Source organism: Alexandromys fortis, unplaced genomic scaffold (genome assembly GCF_014885135.2).
Source record: "Alexandromys fortis isolate MF-2015 unplaced genomic scaffold, M_Fortis_MF-2015_v1.1 scaffold_183, whole genome shotgun sequence".
Taxonomy (NCBI): Eukaryota; Metazoa; Chordata; class Mammalia; order Rodentia; family Cricetidae; genus Alexandromys; species Alexandromys fortis.
In genome coordinates this window covers 2,763,146-2,789,829 of record NW_026068079.1, presented here as the reverse complement: position 1 = coordinate 2,789,829, position 26,684 = coordinate 2,763,146, and the positions used below count along the sequence as shown (strand labels likewise).

The 26,684-nt window shown below is 51.3% G+C and overlaps 1 protein-coding gene across 3 annotated transcripts in view; it reads right to left on the bottom strand.

The window, feature by feature from the left end:
* Akna (AT-hook transcription factor) overlaps window positions 1-26,684 on the bottom strand; it is a 49,072-nt gene extending 22,388 nt beyond the window's left edge. The window contains exons 1-5 of one of the 3 annotated variants that reach the window (XM_050121821.1): window positions 26,636-26,684; window positions 13,898-14,257; window positions 9,786-10,831; window positions 5,700-5,774; window positions 290-446 (exon numbers count right to left, since the gene is read on the bottom strand). In XM_050121821.1, the coding sequence (XP_049977778.1) occupies window positions 290-446; window positions 5,700-5,774; window positions 9,786-10,831; window positions 13,898-14,147 (1,528 nt within the window). In that variant the 5' untranslated portion in view covers window positions 14,148-14,257; window positions 26,636-26,684. Of the gene's footprint in view, window positions 1-289; window positions 447-5,699; window positions 5,775-9,785; window positions 10,832-13,897; window positions 14,258-18,309; window positions 18,516-26,108; window positions 26,164-26,635 lie in introns of those variants that run through there. The other 2 variants (XM_050121820.1, XM_050121819.1) reach the window with 2 other exon arrangements.

Here is a 26,684-nt window from a genome sequence, read left to right as displayed (position 1 = left end):
TACTCCTCACCAGCTCTGTGGGGGACTAACCGAAGTGACATGTGTCTGTCACTGTTAAGGGGTTACAATGGGTGGAAATGCTCACACCAGAGACAAGAGGCCAGGTGGCTTAGCCAAGGGTCTATCTACTTGACTGTTTAGCTTGGTCAAATCAGTTGGCCCAGAGAGGGCCTTGGCACTCTATTCCCCTGGCTCTAAGCCAGTGTCTCCCCAGGGTAGACCACTAAATGTCCTGGGGCAGAGTCATGAGCAGGAGGACACTAAGAGCCTGGCTCCTTCCCCAACTAACCTGTGGCCTCAGAGGCCTGTGGATACTGTGCAGGCCCAGGCCCCCACTCTGCTGATCTGGGTTGTGGGATAGAGAAGGACAAGACCTTGCTTCCTTGTGGCATCGACCCAGAGCAGACGCTCTGACTGGGCTGAGGCGGGTCTGAATACAGATGTACCTGAGGAAGAGGGGGTCAGGGGAGGGGTCAGGTGAGGGCAAGCAATGCATCTGTCATTCGGGCTTCATCCATCTTCGATGCAGGAGCCCCACACTTGCCCTGGGAATCATGAACACTGCTTTTCAGTGGTGCCCACACTGGACAGAGGACTTACAGCCCCTCCCTATTCCCTTTCTGAAAAGGAGACAGGCAGGGACCACTTTCCCCATTTTTCTTGAATTTCCTTTCCTTTTTCTTTTTATTTATTTTTTTCTCATGTAACATATCCTGACTACAGTCTCCCTTCACCCCACTCCTTCCAGCCCCCCACTTCCCCTCTTCCCCAGATCCACTGCTCCTTGTTTCCCTCCTGGGGACATCAACTAGACACAGCATAACAGATGCCATATGGTTAGGCACACACCCTCCTATCAAGGCTGGATGAGACAACCCAAATGAAGGAAAGGGTCTAAGAACAGGTGAAACGGGGACCCCCTCACTCCCACTGTTACGAGACCCCCTCACTCCCACTGTTACGAGACCCCCTCACTCCCACTGTTACGAGTCCCCCTCACTCCCACTGTTACGAGTCCCCCTCATTCCCACTGTTACGAGTCACACAAAATCTCAAGCTGACCAATCATAGCAGTATGAGGAGAACCTGGAGCGGACCCATGCAGGCTCTGAGATTGCCACTTCTCTCTCACAGTCTCTGAGCCCCTATGAGCTCTGAGACTCTGAGAAGTTCCACAAGGTCATCAGCTAAGCATCTGGACCACATCACAATACCATTCTGACAAATCCCAAAGCCTGTGGGTTTATGCTGCTAACAATAATTGTTACTAATAATATGTATTATCTTACCTATTTTATAACAACACTGATAATAGTAAATAGTAGTAAATGGCTGTTTGGATGTATGAAGGAGACGCCATGCATGGAGCAACCCTTCTAGGATTGTTAATTATCATAGCAATTAACTAATACAGCCACCACCATTTCCACCATTACTATCACCATCATCATCACCACCATCAACATCATCATCACCACCATCACCACCATCATCACCATCACCATCATCACCACCACCACCATCACCATCATCATCATCACCATCATCACCACCATCACCACCATCATCACCATCACCATCATCACCATCACCATCATCGCCATCATCACCATCATCATCACCATCATCGCCATCATCACCATCGTCATCATCACCATCATCACCACCATCATCACCATCATCATCCCTATCACTATCTTCATCACCACCATCACCATCATCATCACCATCATCACCATCGTCATCATCACCATCATCTCCACCACCACCATCATCATCACTATCACTATCCTCATCACTACCATCACCAACATCATCACTATCAACACTACCATCACCACCATTCCCCATCACTATCATTGTCACCATCACTGTCAACACTACCATCATCACCACCATTATCATCTTCACCATCAGCCTCCATCATCATCCCTCCACCTTCAACACCCCCCTATCCTTATGTGTATATGGTCACCATGAAAATGGGCCAATGAAAAAGCCACACTCCTGCAGGCCTTGGTACCTATTTAAGAGCTCAGTGGACTGTCCTCCAGACAGGAAGCCTCTTTGCATACGCTGTCATTGGGGGCTGGCTGTTCTGAGCACAATTTGGTGGGGCTGCCTCCCCCACCTCCAGACTGAGCCTCCCTAGCAGAGAACAAAGCTGGATTTTCATAATCCTCTGTGCCATCTGCTCAGCTCTGCCTGTTGGGGGGGGGGGCTCCACATTAGCACCCCTGTCTTCCTGAGGTGACCCAAATCCCATGGGAGGCCCCACCTGGGGAGCCAGGCAAACCTGGCAGCTCTAAGATCCAGAGGATAGAAACAGGGGAAGCAAAGCACGAGGCCTCTCGAACTTTCCAGAGGAAGTGAGGAATAGGGAGGGGACTTGTCACTGCTGAGCTGCAGGGGCCTGTCCCAGTTGTGATACTCTGTGGGCCCTGTGGTGATACTCTGAAGCCCTCAGGACTCTGTGCAGGGTGGACCAGAGAGTTTGGTAAATGTAGGGTTAAATAAATGAGTATTCTTGGCACAGATGGGGTCTGCAAACCTTTCAAATGGTAATGAGCTTTATGAGTGAGGCAAGAGGGGAGGGGGAAGGAATGCTTCAACTCCTCTGAGCACAGAAGCCCCCTTCCCCACACTGCGTCCCAGCTGGAGCTCCTGTATCCAGAAATCCTTTCAGGAAAGTGGTAACATCATCCCCCAATTCCTGCTGGGGTGGTTTCTGTCTCCTCACTGTTTCACACCCCCTACAGCTGGGGTGTGGGGAGATAGGAACTGGGGAGAAGCAGATAGCAAATGGTGACACCATCACAGACTCAAGTCAGCAAGGAGAATAAAACTCACCCATGATCCCTAACTCATTCTGGTCCCCTAGATCATGCTCCCCAGCCCCTGGTTCCATGGATGCTTGGCTTTCCCTGGCCAGCTTTTCTGGCTGCAAATTGAGTGTTGGCTTGGTTTTGGCAGAGTAAGTGCACACCTCTGGCTTGGGTTGCGAGACACCGGACAAGTTGCTTAACCTCTCTAAGCCCAGCTGTAAATGACTTAAGATAGCAGTCAGGGCACCTGAGAGCCCCTCTAGCTCCAAGTCTCTTGCCAACCCTAAGATGGCTCCCTTAATTAAGATATGTGCTTCCCTGCTCCCCTATCCAACCTTCCTTTATCCCAATCATCCCATTTTCTCAAGTTCCCCCCAACCTCCCCTTCTCACTTTTCTCTCCCCATCTCCCCTTACCCCTTTCCCACCCCACCCCCAAGATCCCAATTTTTGCCCAGCAATCTTGTCTACTTCCCATAACCAGGAGGATAGCTATATGTTTTCCCCAGTTAGTTCCTTGGGCAGCTGAGGATAGGGAACCTGAAATGACCCTATCCTATAGCCATACTGATGAATATCTTGCATATCACCATAGAACCTTCATCTGGAGATGGATGGAGATAGAGACAGAGACCCACACTGGAGCACTGGACCAAGCTCGCAATGTCCCAAGGAGAAGCAAAAGGAGGGAGAATATGAGCAAAGAAGTCAGGACCACAAGGGGTGCACCCACCCAAGGAGACAGTGGGGCTGATCTATTGTGAGCTCACCAAGGCCAGCTGGACTGTGACTGAAAAAGCATGGGATAAAACCGGACTCTCTGAATCTGGCGGACAATGAGGGCTGCTGAGAAGCCAAGGACAATGTCACTGGGTTTTGATCCTACTTCATGTTCTGGCTTTGTGGGAGCCTAGCCAGTTTGGATGTTCACCTTCCTAGACCAGGATGGAGTTGGGAGGACTTTGGACTTTCCACAGGGCAGGGAACCCTGACTGCTCTTCAGACTGGAGAGGGAGGGGGAGAGGAGTTGGGGGAGGTGTTGAGTGGGAGGAGGGGGAGGGAAAAAGGAGACGGGGAGGGAAATGGGAGGCGGGGAGGAGGCGGAAAATTTTTTTTCAATAAAAAATTATATTACAAAAAAAAAAGATAGCAGTCAGCAGAACCACTGGCGACTCTTTCTAGCCCATGGCCTGCCTGGCTGTGGACCTGTCCCACACACCGTGCCAGGGTTTGAGGCTTCCCAGACCTCAGAAAATAACACCATCTGGCATGAGCAGATCAGAGGGCATTCCACCTTTGTGTCTCACACTTGCTGTGGGACTTTCCTGTCTTAGCCTTGTGTCTGCAAACGGAGGAAACCAAAGCAGACCCCCTTAGTCTGAGCCTGGACTCTGGTTCTGCCAATATTAGCCTCTGTTGCACTGGACTGTGGTCCCCAGTTACTCAGCACAGAGGTAGCCTAGGCATCAGGTAAATTCCAGCCTGGCTCCCTCTTAGTTGGGCCTCGCCTCTCCTGCATCACCGTGGGCTCTGACTGAAAGGACTGGGGATGTCCTGGAGAAGTCATGTTCACAGATCCTTGTGAGAGGCAGGAAATCCACAGGAGCCAGGCTCCCTGACGTGGGCTTTGAGCAGGATACCTTCTGGTAGAGAACATGGGGCTCAAAATGGGGGCATCTGTGGGCCCTGGCCCTGTTCTCTCCTGCTGGCTGGGACCATCATTCCTGGGGTAGCAGTGAGGTTGAAGGAAATTATGGGCCAGTTTCAGTGCAACCACCTAACAGAACTCACTCTTCTCTTGGGCCCAAAGAGCAGCTGAGGGAGGGTGGTGCTGAACCATTCGGCCTCTCCTACAGCTGGCTCTGTGAGCGCTCTCTGCAGCCCGCCCCAGCCTTGTTCTGGGGCACCTGAAGATATCTGATCACAACCCAACACACCCAGGAGACCAAGTGATCAGGGCCCTCCTGCATCTGGCAGGGCCACATGTGTAGGGACAAAGACTCTGGTCCTACAACAGGCACAGGTCTCCTTCTTGCTGTGCTTGCCTTCACCGGTGTTCCCCAGAAGTGACTGAAGACTTGACAGGGGGCCTAGGGTAGGGAGCATTCTGTAGGATACCGGGGTGCTCTCATTCTAGGGGGACAACCAGAGCAGGAAAGGCCCTGAATCTCTGTCCCATAGCTATCCTGCCTGCTCTATGCTGCTCTATGAGAAAGCAGGGGGTATGGGGAAAGCAGGAAGCAGAAGAGGCCACAATTGGCCCACTTCCTGCCTCACCCCAGAAGGAGGAAGGTCCCCATAGAGGGTTCTCAGCCTCCTCTGGAGACAGGCCAGGGCGAGAGGCATGCTGGTTTTCAGGACATTCCACCTGCCATGCGTGGGTACTCAGTTACAGCTGGATACGAGGAGGAGGCTTATTTTTGTCAGGGAGACATAGGGGAAAGGCAAAAGTGTGATTCGGGAAGAACAGGGCACCAAAGATGGAGCAGAAAGTCCTGGCTACAGCCTTGAGCTTAGACAGGCATAGCCATCACCTGAAAGTCACCCAGCCAGTGAGGAATGGGGCTAGGAGTCAGCCCAGGTAGTCATACCCAAAGTCACAGAGAAGGAGACAGCATCTGGTGACATTCCCGGGTACACCAGCCTCCATCACTCCACCACACAGTAACAGTGAGAGAGAGTGAGCCCAGGGATGACTCGGTTATGCCAAGGTCACCTAATGGCCCAGTGGTAATTCAAGGACTCGGGTCCTTCAATACAGAGTCTCAGAATGCAAGAACCAGTTACCTTCCCCTAAGACTCTAGGGTAGACCATCTCCCTAAGGACCCCAGCTCTTGGCTCCCCAACCCCTGCTCAGCCCACTCCAGCCACTACCTTGGCCCCGAGGCGAAGCTGGTCGATAGTGTTCTCAGCCTCCGCGTACTTGGTAAGGAGCTTGTGATAGTCCTCCTGTAGAGAAAAGGTAGAGTCATCCAAAGCCACACATGCATCCCTGGGTTCCATCCCCAAAACTCAAGTCATGTCAAGTGTGGGGGCACTCATTTGGGGAGGCAGAACCGGGTGGGTGTTTGGAACTCTCTGGCCAGCCAGCCTCCATATGCAAGCATCCACACATGTATCCACACACACATGAACATGTGCACAAGCACACACAAAGGACAGAAAAATAATTAATCATAGTTCTTATCTACTCAGGACCACTGGCTTTACAAAAACCCAAGTGTTACTAAAGCAACTCACTGTGGGGAAAACACAAAGCAGATGCTGTTTGTTGCCTGTGATGCAAGAAAAGCCCCTGAAAATAAGTTGTTAAAGGTCAGATTCAGGGTGTGGGGCTGGCTCAGAGGGTGAAGAGCCTGTTGTGCACTGCTGTGCAAGCTTGAGGACCTGAGCTTAGATGTCAGCACCTGTAGCAGAGTCGAGCGTGAAGCCTGGCATGGTGCCTCATGGCTTTAATCCTAGCCATGGGAGGCAGAGGCAGAAGGATCTTTGTGAGTTCCAGGATAGTCAGTTATATAAAGAGATCTTGTCTCAAAAAACAAAACAAACAAAGCCAAGTATGGGGACACATGCCTACAGCTTGGGGGAGGGGACAGCAGAACCTATGGGCTCACTGGCCTGCCAACTTAACTGAATTGTGAGCTCTATCTTCACTAACAAAACACAGGGAAGAGCGACATAGGAAGATGTCGGATAGATTTCAACTTCTCAAAGTATACAAGAGGGAGGATGGGAGGAAAGAAAGGGAAAAAGAGGAAGGCTGGAGAGATGGTTCGGTGGTTAGGGGCACTTGCTCTTCATAGCCATCTACAGCTTCAGCTGAATGGGATCTGATGACTTTTTCTGACCTATACCTCATGGTCCAGTAGGGGCAGGAGTACATAGGAGACTACAACCTCAAGCCCCGAGTTCTGATCATACCAATAGTCAGGGTAAAGGGAAGACATGAAAGGTCCCCTGACATAGGGCAGGTGCCTCAGCAGGGTGCAAGATGTGGATGACTATAGGGAGGGCCTGATCCATGACAATCATCTACAAGGAAGAGGTCAGAGGGGGAAAGACAGAAGAGATTCAGAAAGGAGAACTGGAAAGGAGACGTGCAAAGAGAATTGCAGAGACTTGAAGGGCATATGAGCCTTATCTGACTCTAGCATGCTGTGGGACAATGGCCTTGTACCTTGTCAAGATTTGTCACTTGTATTGGTTTAATAAAATGCTGATTGGCCAGTAGCCAAGCAGGAAGTATAGGTGAGGAAACCAGAACAAGAGAATTCTGGGAAGATCAAAGGCTCAGTCTGCAGTCGTCACCCAGACACAGAGGATGCAAGATGAGAATGCCTCACTGATAAAAAGGCACAAAGCCACATGGTTAACACAGACAAAAATTATGGGCTAATGTAAGATGTAAGAGTTAGTTAATAAGAAAAATAGGCCAACCAGTTTATAATTAATGTAGGCCTCTTTGTGTCTCTTTGAGACTGAATGGCTGTGGGACTGGGCAGGACAAAGACCTCTGTCAACAAATGGCACCAACTTGAACAACTACATCCACATAAAATCTGAGAGAGCTTGGAAAGTAATTCTAGATACAAAAGAACATGGTTAAACATAGCTTCTTGGTAGCAGCATTTTCTCGGGTGGACTCTGTTTGGTAGAAGCAAACACATCTCATTTAAGAGAGGTTTCTTGACTCAGCTTTAGCTGTAAAAACCTTGCAGCTCTTTTAAGAGGCCCCACCACCAAGTACTTCAATGGTGTTTATGAATAGCTAACAGCATGCTTCTTGGTGGTAGCAGGAACCTTGAAACTCCATAGAGTTGTGGCAATAAACTTGGCTCTGGACAGTACTTCTGCCATGAAGCTAGACTCTCAGAAAGCTAAGGAATGGGGTGGATCCAGCCATCAAAGCCACAGCTTTAATCCTAGCCATATCACTTAGCAAATCAAAGACTCATGTAGTCAGAAAAAGAGATATATACAGTAAAGATAGATTCAGACAAACAAAACAACCTCTAAACAATTCACGTGTGTTTAAAAAAATTATGTAGGTTTGGGAGAGAAAAGAAAAAGGATAAAGTCCTTTAAAAAATATGAAATAAAGAGAGTAGTTGGGTGTGGTGGCACACACGAGGCAGATGGATCTCTGTGAGTTCAAGGGCATCCTGGTCTACAGAGTGAGTTCCAGGACAACCAAAGTTATACAGAGAAACCCTTTCTCAAAAAGCCAAAAATTAAAAATTAAAAATAAAAGAAATAGAATTTAAAATAAAGCCATGAAAAGATGGAAAATACACAGCAAGTCTGGATACTGTATGTCATTGTGTTGTCTTTGAATTATTTGACGGCTGAGGATGGAGCAACAGCTGCTAAAAGACAGCTGTTTGAAATGCATTTTGAAAATGCCTTGACTTCAAAATTTAAGTCAAAAGATATATGACTTTGGAGAAGAGGTTTTGCTTATGTTTCCACAGGAAATAAGAGGCTATGGATTCCTTTTGGGCTAAGAAAAAAATCAGGTTTGATCAAGGAAGACCCTCTGAAAAAAATCTCTGATAGAAGTCCAGATGATCCAACATTTCAGAGGACCTCTGTTGGAGTTCTACATCTAAAACAGCCTCAAGACTGTTGGCTGACATGATTAAGATTCACAGAATATTCCAGTCAGGACTTGACCATAATTCTAAATTTTCTAGGTCCCTCATAAGATTATCAGCCTCCCCAACCAGGCCCACATTCCCCCAAAATTGATTATGGATGTTTGAAACAAAGGAGATTAGATTCAGAGGAGTTCTTGTTTTGAAAAAAAAAGGGGGGTATTAGTGCTATGAGACAATGATCATGTACCCTATAAAGATTTGTCACTTGTATTGGTTTAATAAAATGTTGATTGGCCAGCAGCCATGCAGGAAATATAGGCGGGGCGACCAGAACAGGATAATTCTAGGAAGAGGAAAGGCTCAGTCTGTGGTTATCACTCAGACACAGAGGAAGCAAGATGAGAATGCCTCACTGTTAAAAGGTACAAAGCCATGCAGCTAACACAGACAAGAATTATGGATTAAAGCCGGGCGGTGGTGGCGCACGCCTTTAATCCCAGCACTCAGGAGGCAGAGGCAGGCGGATCTCTGCGAGTTCGAGACCAGCCTGGTCTACAAGAGCTAGTTCCAGGACAGGCTCCAAAACCACAGAGAAACACTGTCTTGAAAAAACAAACAAACAAACAAAAAGAAAACAAAAACAAAAAAGAATTATGGATTAAGATGTAGGACTTAGTTAATAAGAAGCCTAAGCTAATAGGCCATCCAGTTTATAATTAATGTAGGTCTCTGTGTGTTTAGGCTGTGGGACTGGGCGGGACAGAAACCTCTGTCTACACTACCAGACTGAAAGAACAAGGCACTAAGTGTGTAGGGGACCTGTTTCTGCCTCTGCATGCAACCGTGTGAATAAAGTTCTTCGAGTTAAACACAATAAAATACAAGGTGACTGGATAACTGGGATTTTGCTTAATTCAGCTGGGGTTGTGGGAGTGGTGGGAAGAAGTTGGGTATTGATGGAAAAGGATCCCAGGAGCTGCTTTATGTCGATCTTGCAGGGTAGGGAGGAGGGTATTCACTAGACCGTTTTCCTTCCAGAATGTTATATTTTTTCATAACAGTGGTTGAATAAGACATGGACATTCTCACTGCTCTGTTGTTTTAAGACAAGGTCTCTAGTCCAAGCTAGCACAGACCTTGGTATTGCTAAGTAGCTAAGGATGGCCTTGAACAACTGATCCTCCTGCTTCTTCTTGGTGGACTACACGCACCACCACACCCTCTTCTGAGGTGCTGGGATGAGGTTCATGTGAGGCAAGCACTTTGCCGAATGAGTCCCACCCCCAATCTCTCTACTGCTCTGCCAAAGCTTCCCTACTCCAACAAGGTACCCGGGTGACACAGGGACAAGAGTCTTGCTTACCTGCAGCTGATGAACCAGCTCAGTGGCTTGTTCGGGTGTCTGGAACTCCTGGGGCACCCTGGTGATGGGGTGGGCAAGAGAAGGGTCGTTGGCCAGGGATCTGTCCCCACTGCTCATCAATACATCTCGAACAATTTCAGCTGGTGACTTGAAGATTAGGGGTCTGGTAGGGCCTTGTTGCCTGCTCTTGTTTCTGGACTTAGGGGGTCGGTAGTTCTCATCTTTGGGAAACTTCACCCGGGGTCCCACCTTGGAGAAGTCAGGGAGTGGGTAGTTTAGGCGCCCCCGGCCATACTTGGGGGCATCTGAGGAAGAGTGGTCAGTCAGAGTGACTCCCTGACTGTGCTGTGACACAGCTTTCTTTACTGCCCCACGCCGAGCACTCGGGGGGCTCATAGAGCCAGTAAATCGGGAGGGCAGTGCCTTCGGTGAGGTCTTAGTTCTCTTCCAGGTTCGGTCCTCAGGCCGAGGGCTGGGCAGGCTGGTGGTTTCTTGCCCCCATGTGCCTGCAGAGCACAGAGGATTCCGGGCCAGTGCTGCTAAGGAGTCCTGGAATTCCATGGGTGTTGCCAGAGCAACGTCATCTCCGTTTCTGTCATCTGGCTGAGGGAGGTTATGGCATGGACTTTGTGACAGGGCTTTGGCCAGGGTGTCAGGTTGGGGGACATCAGTGTCTCCTTCCCAGGTAGAATCAAGGCTGTCACTAGGTTGACCCAGACTCACAGTCCCACTGCTCCAGGACTTTACATGGCTGTGTTCAACAGATGGATGGGGTATGGGGTGCTCAGAAGGTCTGTGTTTACTGCCTTGCTTGATAGAAGCCGCCCAGCCTCCAGCTGGCCCCTGCTCTGGAGCCACAAGGCTGGAATCTCCTGGGTCTTCACACTCCGGCTCCGAGCAACTCTCTTCAGATAACTCTGCCTCAGCTCTTTCAGGGTCCTCATATAGTTCCTCTTCAGACAGGTCCAGCTGTTGATTGTGTCTGGAGAGCCAGGGAGGAGGCAAAGTGGAATCCTCTGGGCTGCTCACATCCTCAGCTTCAGTCTCTGCAAAGATAAGTCATTCATTGCTGAGCATGCCTCGGCTCTGTGTCACTTCATGACCTCATGATGTGTGGATGGAGAGAACCTGACACATTCAACACAGCCAGGTACTGATGCGACTCTTCCCTTGGTCACCTCAAAGGTCCTCCAAACTCAAGCCTTTTTCTAGAAATGGCAACACCATCCCCTATAGCCGGGTAAGGCAGAGCCTGGAGGCACCTTGGTCATTTTCTCTCCTTAGCCCCTGATCCAGACTCTCTCCTGTCCTGTCCCATTTACCTCCGACAGAGATTTCTGCAGACTCCTGTCTTCATAACTGTACTTACACCAATGTCTTTTATACTTTGACAGAATCAATAACCACTTAACCATCTCCTCCTCGGGCCCCGTTCCGCCCCCTGGAATCACATCACTCCTCCTTATTGTTCCCAGCACAAAGCAGAGCCTTTTCTGGGGTTCTGGGGTTCCTGCTGTAACCCCACTGACCCTGAAAAGTACTGTGCTTGTACTGTTCATCCTCCACTAGAATCCTGTCTCCTTTCTTTATTTTGTGAGCTATTGGTCCTTCAGGCTGAATCTCAATCTTAACCTTACCAGGGAAGTTCAGAAGCTCACGGATAAAATCACTTCTCCCTCTGCAGGCTCTCACAGGCCTGGAGCTTTCTGCATCATAACCCTGATTGCTGAGACAGCTGTTTGTTCAGTTTGGGGAGTATTTTGTTAACATAGGTCACCAGAACTCTACAAGTTTCCCAAGGGCATTGGCTGCTTTTTTGCGCTATTGCATTTGAAGAGCAGGTGCTCAGTACTGTTCCTTGACAGAGTAGGAAGAAGGGGAAAGATAAAGCTGTGCACAGCTTCCAAGGAATAGTAGCTGTTGTAATTATTATGTAGTAGGTATAGCATTCACCTAACCATCCATGCAGCCTGTCACCCTGCCATCCATCCATCCATCCATCCATCCATCCATCCATCCATCCATCCCTTCATCCTAACATCCATCCATCCTAACATCCATCCCTCCATCCATCCATCCATCCATCCAACATCCATCCATTCATCCTAACATCCATCCATCCATCCATCCAAACACCCATCCATCCACCCATCCTAACATCCATCCTAACATCCATCCATCCATCCATCTATCCATCCATCCATACAAACATCCATCCCTCCATCCTAACATCCATCCATCCCTCCATCCTAACATCCATCCATCCCTCCATCCTAACATCCATCCATCCATCCATCCATCCCTCCATCCTAACATCCATCCATCCATCTATCCATTCATCCTAACATCCATCCATCCATCCTAACATCCATCCATCCAAACATCCATCCATCCTAACATCCATCCATCCAACATCCATCCATTCATCCTAACATCCATCCATCCATCCAAACACCCATCCATCCACCCATCCTAACATCCATCCTAACATCCATCCATCCATCCATCCATCCATCCATCCGTCTACCTATCCATCAGTCCATTGATCCTTTCAAGCATCCATCCACCTACCCATCCTTTAAGGCATCCATCTATCACCCAGCCATCATACATACATACATACATACATACATACATACATACATACATACATAAATATTGAAGGCAGTCATGTTTATTGCATACCTACCGAGTCTGATCTGTCTGGGATAATCCAGCTTTTCATGAGACACACTACATAACACTACAGACTTGCTGGTCCATAGTGCTCTTCCCCCTTCCTCTTGACACTGCATATCTCTTAGCTACTCAAAACTGTATTTACCCAGTCACTCTATTTTACAGCAGCACATCCAAAGCTGTTTCAGAGCAGTCCTGGACCTGGAACTCAAGCAAGGGTCTACTGCCAGAGGCCACACAGGGACCGCACTCCCTCTATGCTCCTCTGGTCCCTGCCTGAAACCATGAACAAGTCACTGACCCTTGGTAGTCTAATTTAAATGTGAGGCTTGTTCCACTTGCTTACAAAGAGTGGAGGGAGGGAAGTAGCTGTTACATCATACCAAGTATCTCTTAGGAAGAGGCACCTCTGCCTATTGCCTTAAACATCTGTCTTTGTGCCCTCAGAAATTATTACATTTCAAAATTGCATCTTTTTTAGAGGCCAGGAATATAGTTCAGCCTTGGAGCATTCGCAAGACTCAATTTGTATACACACACAAAACAAAAAAAGAAAAGCAAGAAAACAGCTCTCAAGTGGACAGCTGTGGCAGGCACAGTGGTTTCTCTATGGTTCGAGGGTACTAGGGGTTCTAGGGATTTAAGGGAATCCAATGTGGGCATATCCTATTCACAATCCAGCAGAGGAGCCACCACACGTCAAGACATCACTGTTCCCAACGCTGTCATCATGCCCATTTCACAGGTTGGGAAACCAAGGATAGGGAGGAGAGCAGACTTGCATGGAAGAAGCTGAGAAACCCCTCCAAGCTGGCCTCTTGGCAATGGGAGCATAGCCTTTTAGCAGATGAAGAATGCCAACATTTCCTTCGCTGACTAGGGTTCAGAAGAATCCTTAGAACAAGCCTAAGCCCTGAACCAAGCAATTCAAGTTACCCAAGCCAGGACGGTGGTAAGTAAGCAAAGAGGGTTGGATGGCATTCTCTTCTGTGGTGTTCACCACCACACAAACCAGAAGCTGTATCCTGCAGGGCAGGAGAAATCGGCCCAAAGGATTATAGGAGAGCCCCAGTGAATGCAGGTCCTAGGAGAGACTTGTGGAAGAATGCTGGGAGAACGGGCAAAATAAGTGCCTAGTTATTGAGATAAGAGCAAAGCAAGAGACAGCGGAGTACTCCAAAATACATCTGCATATTCATATAAACACTCCCACACTGAAAAGCCATCTCCCCAGGGATGGTGGAATAATGAAGTTTTAAAATTTACCTCTTAGTTGCTTACATTTCCCAAAATGCTCGGTATTATTATGCAATCTAAATGTTGAAAAATAGAATTTAAGTAAGGGCTGCAAAGATACCCTAGTTTCCCTGGCTATGCTAGCAGGTGTACTCTTTGGGGAACATATTACCATGGCAGGATAGAGTTTACCTCACCTTCTCCAGAAGACTCTTCAGATCCCTGCGTGTCTGGGGCCCACTCCAGGGGTGGCGGGTGTTCCTGTGCTCGGCGGAAGTCTTCCAGGAGCTCAGGGCTGGTGACTTTAGGAAGGGACAGCTTGTCTCCCCAGCCCTGGTCACTGCCTCCCTCTGTGTCTTTTTCCTCAGCCCAAGCCCAGCGCTGCCTCCGGGGTTCTTGCCCCAGGCTTGGCCCAGCCCAGTGTGCCTCTGTCCCTGAGCTGGCCATGGGATCTGGCCTAGCTTCACCTGGGCCACTTCATCTTCAAGAGACAGAGCTGCAGCTGGTGGTCCAAGTTACAGGGGGCTCCGCTCAGCAGTAGCCATCCTGCCTGTGGCCTGTTGAAGACACAACCAATGGATATAGTCAGTCGTCAGGGTCTTCCATCATCCAGCCAGCATCCTCAGAGGCAGGTAACCCTCTGCCTGTGACCTGGGTGACTCACTGTCCTCATTGGTAATCAGTGAGGTAAGAATTCCTCTTCCTCAGGGCACAGTCAGCACACTGTGCAAGCGTCCCCTAGATGCCAGCTGCTGTCCCTGTGCACCTCTGTCTGCAGGCACCAGGCAGAGGCCTGCTTAGAGCACTGACTGCCCGAGGGAGGACATGTGCAGATTAGCAAACAGTCACTGTCCAGGTGAGGAGTGATAGATGCCTTGGAAGCCAGGGAAGACACCACGTGGTTTCCTAAGTGGGGAGTGGGGAGCCGATTCCAATGCCCAGACTAATTGAAAGCAGGCATGCATGCAAACACAGCGCCACACATGTCCCAGCAACCCCACTCAACACTCAGGCATCTGTCCATCCACATGGAGAAGCAATTTGTGGTCTCTACACCCAACAGAGTATTCTTCAGCTGCAGAAAGGGATGGAATTACAGCAGGAAAAGGAATGAAGTCCCAACAAGCATGACAATGTAGACAAACCACTGAAGTGCTATGCTGTGAAAACCAGGCACAAGAATCCCGTGTCTGAGTCCGAGGGTTGCACTGCACAGACCAAGTCCAGAGAGGAAGGGGACAAAGTGGTGGCTGCCACAGTGATGCTGGGGAGAGGAGAGGGACCCTAGCTGCTCAGTGGGCATATGGCTTCCTTCGTGGGTGAGGGAAATGCTGTGAACGTAGAGACAAGACGCAACTGTGTGGCTATGCTAGGTGCTGTTGAGTGGTTGGTGTCATGTTATATGAATTTTGCCTCAAAAAGAGAAACTGGAGCTCTGTAGGCCAGGGGTCCTGTGACTGGCAGCAGGGAGCGCTGGACGGTGGGGAGGCCAAACCCAGAAAACCTCTCATGACACCGTCTGTAGCGGCATGTGACTCTCAGTCAGTGGAGAAGGCCCCCTTTGTCACGGTAAATCAGTGTGGACAGCTGGGCCACAGAGGGGCTGTGGGAAGGGCCTGGCAGCGGGGAGGGTGCGCCTCTTCCCATTCTCTCTGCTCCCTTCACTCTCCATCTCTAGCACTTCCTGGTATTTCCTGTGTTAATCATTGTGTCGAGCCCAGGAAACTCAGCCTCGGGACAAAGGCCCAGGACCTAGGAGCTGCCAGCCCCCAGTTCTCAAACAACCCCGACTGTCCACACTTGGTTTATATAAAGGAAGGGAAGTTGAGGCCCAGACAGGAAGGGGCCTTGCTCAGAGCACTACAAGAATGAAAACTAGACCAGGATGGAGGCCGGCCTCTTGGTAGCAGCATGGCTTCTCCAGGCCAGCGTAACCCCCCAGCCTTTGGACTGGGAGTCAGAGTGGCCCTGGAGCTTCTGGGGCTCTTGGACCCTGCCTTTAGAAAGTTAGGAAAAGTCATCAGGCAGCTATTCTAGACTGAGTTCCCCAGAGATTGGGGCTGCGTGGGAAAAGCTGGCTTCACAAAGGCCATCAGTGACAAGGGCCAACCCTCCCTGAGTTGTGACTCTGGCTTCTCTGTCTGCCCCTCAGCGAGCACTCCTCTCTGTCCCAGTTCCTTTAGAACTCCTACATCTCCTGCTTCCCATCTCGGGTAAGACAAGGCTCAGAGCACAGTGCCTCCGCCAGGGTCACCTGGTCAGCAAGGAGGATGACAAGAGGCTAGGCTCTCTTCGTTGGCTTCATCTGGTTTTGTAAAATCTGCACACCTCTACCTCGAGGTGTCCGTTGATTGGTATATCTGCACAGTCAATGTACTGTACGCACTAGAAAGAATAGTTTAAAATGACGCCATCGAGAGCTGCTGAGAGATGGCTCAGCATCTGCCAACCCTGAGCACCCGAGTTCCATCCCTGAGACCCTCATGATAGGGAAGAGCTGACTCTCCAAAGTGCTGTGACCTCTACATACGTGCACAAGCACACACGTGTGTAACAATTAAATGTAACCTTTAAAGGGATGAATAGAACAGTTCTTAAGTTGAGGCTGGGGAGATGGTTCTGCAGGCCAAATGCTGTGTTTAACCCTAGTGACCTGAACCCACATAACAGCTGAGTGTAGTACTGCAAGCACCTGTAATTCTGGCATAGCTTGAGAGTACATGAGAATTGTCTAAGCACTCAGTCTACGTCTGCAGGATCCTGGCTCAGTGGCCCTGGGACAGTGCCTCAGAATCCTTAAACCAGGTCTACAACAGGGCTTCTCCCAGCTTCTGGTTCCCAGTGTGAAGGCGCGGGCAGACAAGGGTGCAACCACATCTTGCCTCCTCCTGACATCTCTGCTGAGGAAGGGCTGTGGCGTGTGATTTTCTGACCTTTGAAAGCTTATTTTTCACCCCCTCAGTCCACTGCAGCGCAGCCTGACCAATCACAGAGACCTCTGCATGCAAAAAGAGGAACAGCCTGTTTTCTGCAATGACTCAGGGCAGAAACCTCACTGTGTTCAGCGGAGTCTGCACGCCACAGGCAGCAGCAGTCTGTGGCTACAGTTTTGCACCCATTCCTCAGGCGCCTCAACCTGTGAGCGTTTCCTGAGAAAGACTGCAGTCTTTTGTGCAAGCCACGGCTTTCAGTGCCATGGAGTCAGGTAGTCAATCAACAAACATACACCAGTGCCAACCTCAGCAACAGATGAAGCTGCAACCAGGTAGTAGACTGAGCATCGAGCAAGCAGAACCCAGTCCTGGTGTGGCTGCCACTTGAGGCATTGTGGCTGGCTGACTACTCCTCTCCGTACAGGGGAGAGGAGGCCACCTAGCCCAGCTGCTGCTGTGCCCATCACCCTGATGGGTGAGCACACTGGCCCGAGATGAACCAAATGAACATGGATGCTCTCATGCCCTAGGATACAGAAAAGAGTAAGTTTGTCTAGATACTGCCCGCCAAAAAGGACGTAATCCAGAAAAGCCACTGAAGAAGGAAGTTCGGGGGACAGTTTTAACAGACCAAGCACATCTAGGGGGGAATGCGGAAGGGCATTTGGGACAGAGGAACAGCACAGACAAAGGCAAGGGGGCCTGAAAATACAGATTGAACTTCAAGGAGAGCTGAGGGTCTGGTCGTTGAGTGCCACACGCAGGCAGTGAGGCGGTGGCCGCTGTCACCCGCAGCAGAGGAAGCTATGTTCTGCCCCAGGAGGGCCAGCCCCTCTGTAATAAGGCCCACTAAGGTTGGGCCACTGGGCCTCCCCTAGTATAGCTACACAGCCTTCAGCAGTCTTGGCCCTCAAAAGCCATATGCCAAGGACAGCCAGGGCATCTCTACCATAACTTCACTCCAAGGAGGAAACTAAGGCAGACACCTAAGGAGGCCTCACAACCAGGAAGTTCAGATTGGTTATTAAACCAAGGCAATCAGACATGTAGGAAGCAAGAGGATGGCAGGGAGGCCTCCAGATCAAGCTACTGGGCCCTTCTAAAGGACTGGGCAGTAAGGCTCCAAAGCCAGTGTAGCTCCGTTTTTCACTAGGAGTTGCCTCTGGGCTGCAGGAGGCAAAGACGCCCACTATGGATGTTCCCAGCCTGTCCCAGCTCACTCAGGCAGGGATGAAGAAAACAGGGGCCAGGCTTGTACTGATTCTTATCTTGCCCTACTTTAGGTCCAAACTGACCCCCTGGCCCCCAGAACACTCAGACTCTGTCCCTGACATTATGTGTGTCATCTCCTGGCCTGCTCCTCATCTTGAACATCTCCAGGGACCCTCAGCAACCCAGCACTAACTGGCCCTGAGATAGGCCCACCTTGGCCACCGAGAGGGACCAACACTGGTCTGAGTTCACCAAGGACATCAAATCAGAGCTGAACCTGGACACTAGCATCCCGGAGTCCACTCTGGCCAGGGGGCTGGGCTCCCAGAGCTGGACAGGAGTGGCAGCTGTAACTTCCTGGCTGGGCTGGGCTGACTGCCAGGGGTGTCCAGAGAGTCTATGACTGGCCCATCCAGCGGGAAGGCGGCCTTCCCCCTGGCCCTCCTCCTGGCTCAGCTCCTTACCTCACTCGGACTACACCACCATCCTGTCGGCCTGGGCTCAGGGGAGCTGCCCACGAGGTCTTTGTTTCAAACCTGGGGAGTCCCCTGCCTCCACAGCACCCTGGACCGCCTCCAGACTGCTCTGCCAGCCAGAACCGCCTCAGCTCACAGACAAGCATCGCTCCTCACTTCTCCCCGCCCCTGCAGCTGAGGCCTGGCCTTGCCTCCTCCTCACAGGAAGCGCCCAGCCGGATTCCCTACAAGTGTTTGTGAAAAGGAGGGGGGTTGCTGTGCGGAGCTGGCGCCAAGAGCTTAACCCTTTGCTGGGCAAGTGTGGGGCTGCACTGATCGGAAAGAGCTCGCAGAAACTTCAGAGGCCATGGACATGGGACCACCTCAGCAACAACCCTGCATGCCCTGGCAGGAGACAGAAGTCCAGAGAAGGCCAGGCACTTGGCTAAGGTCACATGGGATGCTGGGCCCGGGGAGAAACCTCCAGCCCCCATGGGTCCTCTTCAGGCACCTTATCAGAGCCTCTGCTCCCATCTTAACAAGGGGACTCATACTCAGAACTCATTCATGTCCTTCAACTTTTAACTCTATCCTGTCTCCTAACACAAGTCTCATCATTTCAGGGAGGACTCTGGAATTTCTGTCCTTCCATGTGCTGTCCTTGTGTGGATGCACCTGTAGTGGAATTTTCCAGGAAATAGGAAAACTTGAGGATCAGATGAATGTCCCCTGGGGTAGGTTTCCCCAGACCCCCTCACTTCTGGGAAAGGTGTGTGACAGGGCACAGACACACCAGATCTGGCTCTTCACTCTGCATGGGAGTGTGTAAGAGTTCAGGTGTGCCTGAGGCAGAGCGCGAGAAGCAGGCTGGTGACGTCCCAGGATGCTTCTGTTATTCTGAGCCTGAGAACATACAGAGCCACGTAGGTTCTGAGCACCAGCAGTTTCGGGTCCCAGATGTGGGATGTGCCCTGGCAGAAGACACAGGGCAAGCTGTGGAGGTGAGGACCATCAGGAAGGCATGAGTGAAGAGTCCACAGCCGCACAAGGAACCGGAAGGACCGAGAAGCAAGAGTAAGCCACAAGCAGGGCTGAGGCGGAACATTCTAGAAAGACAGCTGCAAAAGTGTGAGAGCGGCTGGGGTGAAAACAACAGGGTGTGCTGTCGGAGGGCACAGGTGCCGGGGAGAAGGTACAGGAACTGCCCTTCAGGATCCAGACTGATCAGAGCAGCCCAGAGGAGGCGGAGCCAGGGGAGAAGGTACAGGAACTGCCCTTCAGGATCCAGGCTGATCAGAGCAGCCCAGAGGAGGCAGGAGGCAGGTACATGGAAGAGGTCACAGGATTTCCCAGAGCTTGCTTCTGGCTCCCCACTCTGTCCCTGCTGACCCAGAGAGACAAGTCAGGAAGCAGAAAAGACGTGAGATCAACCCTCTGACTTCCAAAAAGCCCTCAGAAGACGTCAAGGGGGTAGCCAGGCTAGGGGGCACCCCTGTGTGATGGAGAGAAGGAATCTTAGAGTCCTTAGGCCCGGGGATTTAAAGTCAGCCTCCCCACCTGCTGGGCTCTTGACCTTGAGCCACGGTTTTCCTTTCTATGAAGCAGGGTTAAATACCCTGCACAGGGGCTGCTGACACTTCAGTGAGGGACAGCATGCAGGGGACCCCAGGAGCTAGTTCATCATCACAGTTTCTACCCCGGTCTCCTTAGGTGGGAATCTCTGGTTTTCTCCAGGGGCTTGTGGCTCATGAATGGAAGGAAGGAAGAAAATCTCTGAGGGCCAGCTGCCCGTGTTTGGCTAAGACAGCACCAAGCACCTTCAACTGAGTAACCCCCCAATTCCTCCCTCCCTGTCCCTGCCTCATATCCACATCTGGGTGGGGTTGTCCCTGAAGCTCCCAGGGTCTATGGATCAGAGCCAAATCTTGCCAAGCCTCCCCTGCTGCTCTGACGACCATGTGGCCCATTATGTGGGAGGCAGGCTCCCCTGACATCCTGTCACTCACACGCCCATCGTCCCCCATTATTAACCCATCAGCACCAGGTGGCTGCTGCTGCACACATGCGGCCTTTTGCAGAGGCAGTGGCTAGAATTTACTGTCCTTCACCCTGCCACTTGGGCCTCTCCTCCCCCTCCCTGCCCTTGCCCACATGGTATTCCATAATGGAATACCATCCCTGATTTACTCAACCAAAGCCACAGCCAAACTGAGCTTGCATACAGCAGCATTCTCCTGGCCCAGATAGGCCCACCCTTTATCCGGGTTCTCAGGCCAGACTAGGTGGCCCACCTGGCCACTCCCTTCTGTCATGGAACTCATCTACCACTTAGCCCCATTTTCTTGATTTTTCCCAAAATTCACCAGACTCTAGCCTCGTCTTTCCCATGTATCTTCTAGAATCTTCCTCACCTGGATAGCCCTACGCCTCAACCTCCAACAGCCTCACGGTATCTTCTCAAACACAATATCCCAAACACAGTCTCATACAACTTTTGTGGACACTTGTATACAGTAGTAGGACAAACAGATGCTTCAGCTGGGCCCCTGCTGCAGCCTCTCACTCTGTGCTTGCCTGTTCCAATCCCCAGGCCCTCACTGCTCCCCATAAGATGCTCCCCAAGAGAATGCTTCCTCAACAATAATGGTGCTTCTCACAGAAGCACCTCCGTTCCCTGTTGATTCTGAGCTGCCAGCAGGTCTGGCTCCTGCATGACCTTCCCTCACCTCTGTTCCCTGTTGATTCTGAGCTGCCTGCAGATCCAGCTCCTGCATGACCTTCTAGGGGCCTGCCATTTTCCTGGCGCTCACCAGGTGATGATTTAGCTCCTGCGAGGAGCTCCTGAAATACCACAAGTCCCCCCCGGTACCCAGTATGGGTCGACACATGACAGAAACACCACAGATGCATTCTGGATCATCCATTGCACCTAGCCAGTGGCCCAGGAAGCTGTCTGTAGGTCCCTAATAGTCATCAAGACTGGTGTGAGGTGCCCATCTCACAGCTAAATACATAAGGTCCCTAGAGTCCACACAACTTGCCCAAGGCCACAAAGCTGGTGACCATAGTAGAGACTCAGAAACATGGGGACCTGGCTCCTCCCAATCAAGCCTAATGCTCACCCCACCTAGCCTTTGGAGATCCTAAGGCCTGGGCACAGGAGAGCCCAGGCTGGAGTCCAAGGCCCTGGCTACACTTCCTCTGCAAAAGAAGGCCCTTCTCTTCCTCCAGGGCCCCTGGTGCACTTCCTTAGCCTTCTCATCAGTCCTGGCTGTAGAAGGGGACTGTTCATCCACTGCTTAGGGGAGGGCTGTGAGGCCCAGAGGAAGATACCCTGACCATCAGCCACTGGAGTACAAGCCTCCTGCTGTCTGCCCTGGCCTTGCTGCTGCTTAGCCATCCTGCCCTCCCTTGATCCTCCTGGAGCCCTAGGGGTGCAGCAGAGCCCGAGCAGCCAAATCCTCTTGGGAAATCAGCATCAGCCACCATAGGAGCAGGGCTGTCACTCCATCCCAGACCCTCCTGGGTCCTGGCTCTCCTTCCCTGGGAAGGTCACTCTCTCTTGCTGCCCAGGAGGTTGGCCTTCCAGGTCAAAAAACACTGTGCATATGGGCAGAGGCAGATGCCACAGCAGATCAAAGAGTAATGGGGACCTGGCTAAGGACCTCTGACTCCCAGGTCACCAGGGAGCCCTGGATCTGGGGCTTCAGGAGACGGTTGCCAAGAAGTTGGACAGACAGTTCAGCAGTTAAGAGTATTGCATCTGGGGCTTCAGGAGACGGTTGCCAAGAAGTTGGACAGACAGTTCAGCAGTTAAGAGTATTGCTGCTCTTGCAGAGAACTGGGGTTCAGTTCCCAGCACTTACACGATGGCTCACAAACACCTGTTCCAGGGGATCTAACGCCATCTTCTGGCCTGTGTGAGCACCCACACACACACATGCGACACATACATACAGAGAAAATACAGTGACAAAAATAAATGAAGCTGGAGAGAGAGAGAGAGAGAGAGAGAGAGAGAGAGAGAGAGAGAGAGAGACAGACAGACAGACAGACAGAGACAGAGAGAGACAGGAGAGAGAAGAATATCTGAGGTGATCAGAGGTCCACTGAGCGTCCTGGACTCCATTCCATTTGCCCACCCAGGAAGCCCCACTGTGCTGCCGTGTGATCACAGAGACAAGCTAAGACTTCCAGGATTCTTGGAAGCTGACCTTGGCAAGTTCTTGCTAATAGACTTTCTGAGCCCCATGTTAGTCTTCTGTAAGACAGGGCACAGAAGTAAGGAGGGATGGCGCAGTGTGCACCTTCAGGTGTTGTTGGCACAGTGCCTTAGCTCACACAGGGTGCCATCCTGGGAGCGACACAGGGTGCTGTCCTGGGAGCAATGGCCTCAACCTCAGCATGTGGCCACAGGGCATCTTCCTGTAGGACTTCCCCCAACATCAGCAGAATTTTGGGTTTCAGAGGCCCCACATAAAGGGGAGCCAGTCCTCCCAAGTGTGAGGGGTACTATTACAATGTGGCTCCCAAAACAGCTCTGGGGCCAGTGACCCAGATGGGAAATCTGTGTTTATTCTTAGCCATTATGGAGGGTAAGAAACAGGCTGTCCTAGCTCATAACGACAAGGGTTATGAGGACGTGTGTGCAGCCATACAGATGCAAATCTCTCAAGCTGTTTTCACAGGAAACATGTGAGAGTCCACGGTGCCAAGAATGCATTGCCAACAGCGAGGTTCTACAGAGCACTTACTGTGTGTCAAACACCTTGTAAAAAGCCTTCCTGGGGTTTAGTTCTCATCCCCTAACCTCCGTACCGACCCGAGGAGCGGGGATTCCTCATCAGTTTTATAAGTGAAGAGGCGGGGTTTGAACCAGGATGGCCAATCTTAGTTGTTTTGTGACTGAAGCAGACAATGAGTGAAGAGGGCGAAAACAACCCCAGAGGCCAACAACAGGGGACTGCTGGAATAAATTATGTGTGTTCGCAGCTGGGCAGTGGTGGCACATGTATTAAATCACAGCATTCGGGAGGCAGAGGCAGGAGGATCTCTGTGAGTTCGAGGCCAGCCAGGGCTACAACAGAGAAACCCTGTCTCACAAACAAAAAACAAAACAAAATTATACTTGTTCTCAAAGGAACAGTTTTTAGCTATTCCCAAAAGGATACGGAATGGTGTTTTCAATCCGTGGGCTGAGGGTGTAGCTCAGTGCACTGGGTACAAGGGCCCATGCTCTGTCCCCACCACCACAGACACACATGGAGCCTCCACCCTGCCTTCTATCCGCACAGCAACACTGACAAAACGGCCAGGCACTGAGTTTCCTTGCAGTCCTGACCCTCTGACATCCAGCAGCTCCTGTAGCTTCTCTTTCTTGCTTTTCTAGGCACTGCGCAGCATTTGAAAACAGCACAATTAAGAGGAGGTGCCCTGCTCCTAGGCTTGGTGACTCTTAGCATTTTGAGGCATAGCACACATTTTCTGATTGGCTTCTTATAAGCAATGGTCATTTAAAAGACAAGGAAGACTCGGAAAGGCTGCACAGCTTGCCCAAAGCCACACAGCATTAAGGACTTTCATAAACATAGTATTCCCCCCACAGATTCATCCCTTACTTGAGGGGCTCCTAGACTTTGCGTCCCTTCCCCCCCCCCCAAGTTCTTGGCCCTTGGCTGTAGTCCCAGGACCCCAGGGAGACTGGCAGCTGGGCATACTGCCTGACTTTGATCCCAGCCCCTCACCGGAAAAGGCTATGAGGTGACAGATGCTGGCAAGGGTCTAGAGATGGGTGGGAGAGACCCTGCAGGAGGGTCTGGTTAGGCTGACGAGCCAAGATGGGGTTATAGGTAGGATGAACGGGAGACTAGCGGCTAAAATGGAGGCCATGGGGTAAGACTATAGGTCAGTCAGACCTTAGCTGATTTACTCTGGGACCTCTCTGCTAACCTCCCCCACAGTCAGGGAACCTGGGTAGGTAAAAAAGCACTACCCCAGGAGGTGTTCCTGAAACACTAACCATAGCCATCTTCTCCAGGCTTCCCAGGACACTCTTCCTCCCTCACAGCCCACGTCACCCTCCAATGCCCCAAAGCCTGCACAGGTTGCCAGGGCACTTTAAGGACCCAGGCTTCTCTTTCCCGGTACAGAGACAGCTGTGGGAGGACGCTTGGCCACTTCAAGGTGAAAGGGCTGATCTTTTGGAATTCAGGTTCACACCACCCTAGCCCAGCACTGGTTTCTCTCCTCTGAGCTACACTCTCAGCTGGTATGTGGGTCTCCAAAAGCACTGACACACAGCGCTCTCTGGTTCACGCCCTGTAAGCACCAACACGCTGTACCTGAATGCAGTGCTGGGAATTGCTGGGAACCATGGCAACCTGCACATCCCAAACTGAGACCTTCCAGCCTCAGCTAAGAGCTGTGCCACTCCAACTGAGTTACTTAAACTCTCTGAACCTTGGACTGTAAAATAGGGAGCGCACATCCACCTAGTGGCAGCGCTAAGAAATGAAGTGACAGAAACCAGCAGGACTGTGCTGGGCTCTGGGGAGACAACAGCTTCAGCCGCCCCACTCTCTACCTACAGCGAGACTCCAGGCACACTGGCCTGAGGCAGTGTTCAATGCACTAGCCATTGTCACCAATATAAAGTTATTGCTGTTATTCTGTTCTTTCTCCAGCTTCAATTTCTTTATCTCTAAAATTAAATGGGAATGCTAAATAAAAAACTTCTAAGATGCCACCCACCTGGGCTTGAAGATGGTACTAGAGGCAGCCCATTTTCTAGAGAGGTAAACTGAGGTGTTCAGAAGTAAAGTCTGAAAGTGACTTCCTGCTGTACCTCTAGACCTGACAGGAAGGAGGCCACCCGAGGTCTGCGGATTCCCTGAAATGATGGCTCTGCCCACGGGGGCCACTGACTGGCACAATGCAGCGCAGTTTCCAAGTCCTTCCCACAGCAGCTAACTGTGTCTGTAGAGTCCCGGGCCCTCTGGAAAGCCCTGCCCTGGGAGCTGATGAAATCCCCTCTCAAGAGAGCCATGATCACATGGTTTCGATGCAAACCAGCTGGCCTCTGGGAGGAAATACCCGCGTGGGCACTTGTCCCTCCTGTGGAACACGGGGACAGCCAAGGGACAAACCAATACTGCCTGCGACATCGGCAGACTGCTCCTCACATCAGCAGGTCAAACAGACTTACACCCCCCCCCACTCCGATTAACCCAGCCCAGCTACTCTATTACCTCAACAACGAGGCCCAGCATCAACCCCAACAACTCCAGAAGAACCTGGGAAACTCTTCGGGAAGTCTCTGTGTATATAGCCTTAACCTTTATGCTTCAGATTCAGCCTATTTATTCTGTTTCAGAGGCAGAAACAATGCCTCTTTTCACTGTAGCCGGCTCAGCCTCTCTTCTCGGCTCTAAAATAGCTCGCATTTGTTTTCAGCAACTTTCCTTTCCAACTTTCTCAAACGCAGAAGGGCTTTTGATTTTCTTCATCCTGTTCTTTCTTTCAACTGAAGCCCAGGGAAGGAACGTCAGAGGTCTCGTCCAAGATTTCACAGCAAGTAGGCTCTGTCTCCCTTTCGCTACAGGGCAGAGACCTGCTTCGCGCCTCCCTGCTGTGCGCCCTTGGATAGCCGCGCCACCTCTCTGTGCCTCAGTCACTTATAGTGTGTCAAGAGGGGACTGACCCCATTTTGACACTTCCTCCCGGTTCCTCCCACTGTGGAGACAGCCCACTTCTCGCTGCCCCTCACCCCGCCCGACAATATAAAGAGATATAAAGAGGAAAAAACTTGCGTTAGACATCCAGGGACTGCGCGAAGCTCCGAGGCTTCTGGCCGCGGAATTGTTGCCTGGTGACCCAGTCTCACACAAATCTCAGAACAGCAGCGCCCCACCTCCCTGGTCACCCAGCAACAGGGCCACGCCTCCTTCCCAAACACCGCCTGCAGCCCCGCCAAGGACCACCCCCTGTCCCCAGGGACCCCTGCCCGGTAGGCGAGGTGCTTGGGCTGGGTGACAGAAGCCTACGCCCCCACTAAGCAGAGGTGGAGACTGAGGCCGACAGGGCGAGACTAGGGCATCCCGTTGTCCTGGCGTCCGAGGGGTGCGTCTGGGTCCGGGACCTCGCGCTCCTGATTCCCGGAGCCAAGATCCGTTCCCTCGCGCTCGCATGGAGCTCCCACGTAGAGATCCGAAACGTCGCGGGTCCAGCAGGACCCAGTTCGGTAGCGCTGTTCCCTCCCGTCCCCATCCTCCCGAAGGGGAAACTGAGTCCCCATGGCCGAGCTCCGAGTTCCCTGGATCTCCCCTCTGGGTCTCACCTGCAGCTGCCACTGCGCGCCCTGGTTTCCTGGAGTTGAGCGGCAGACA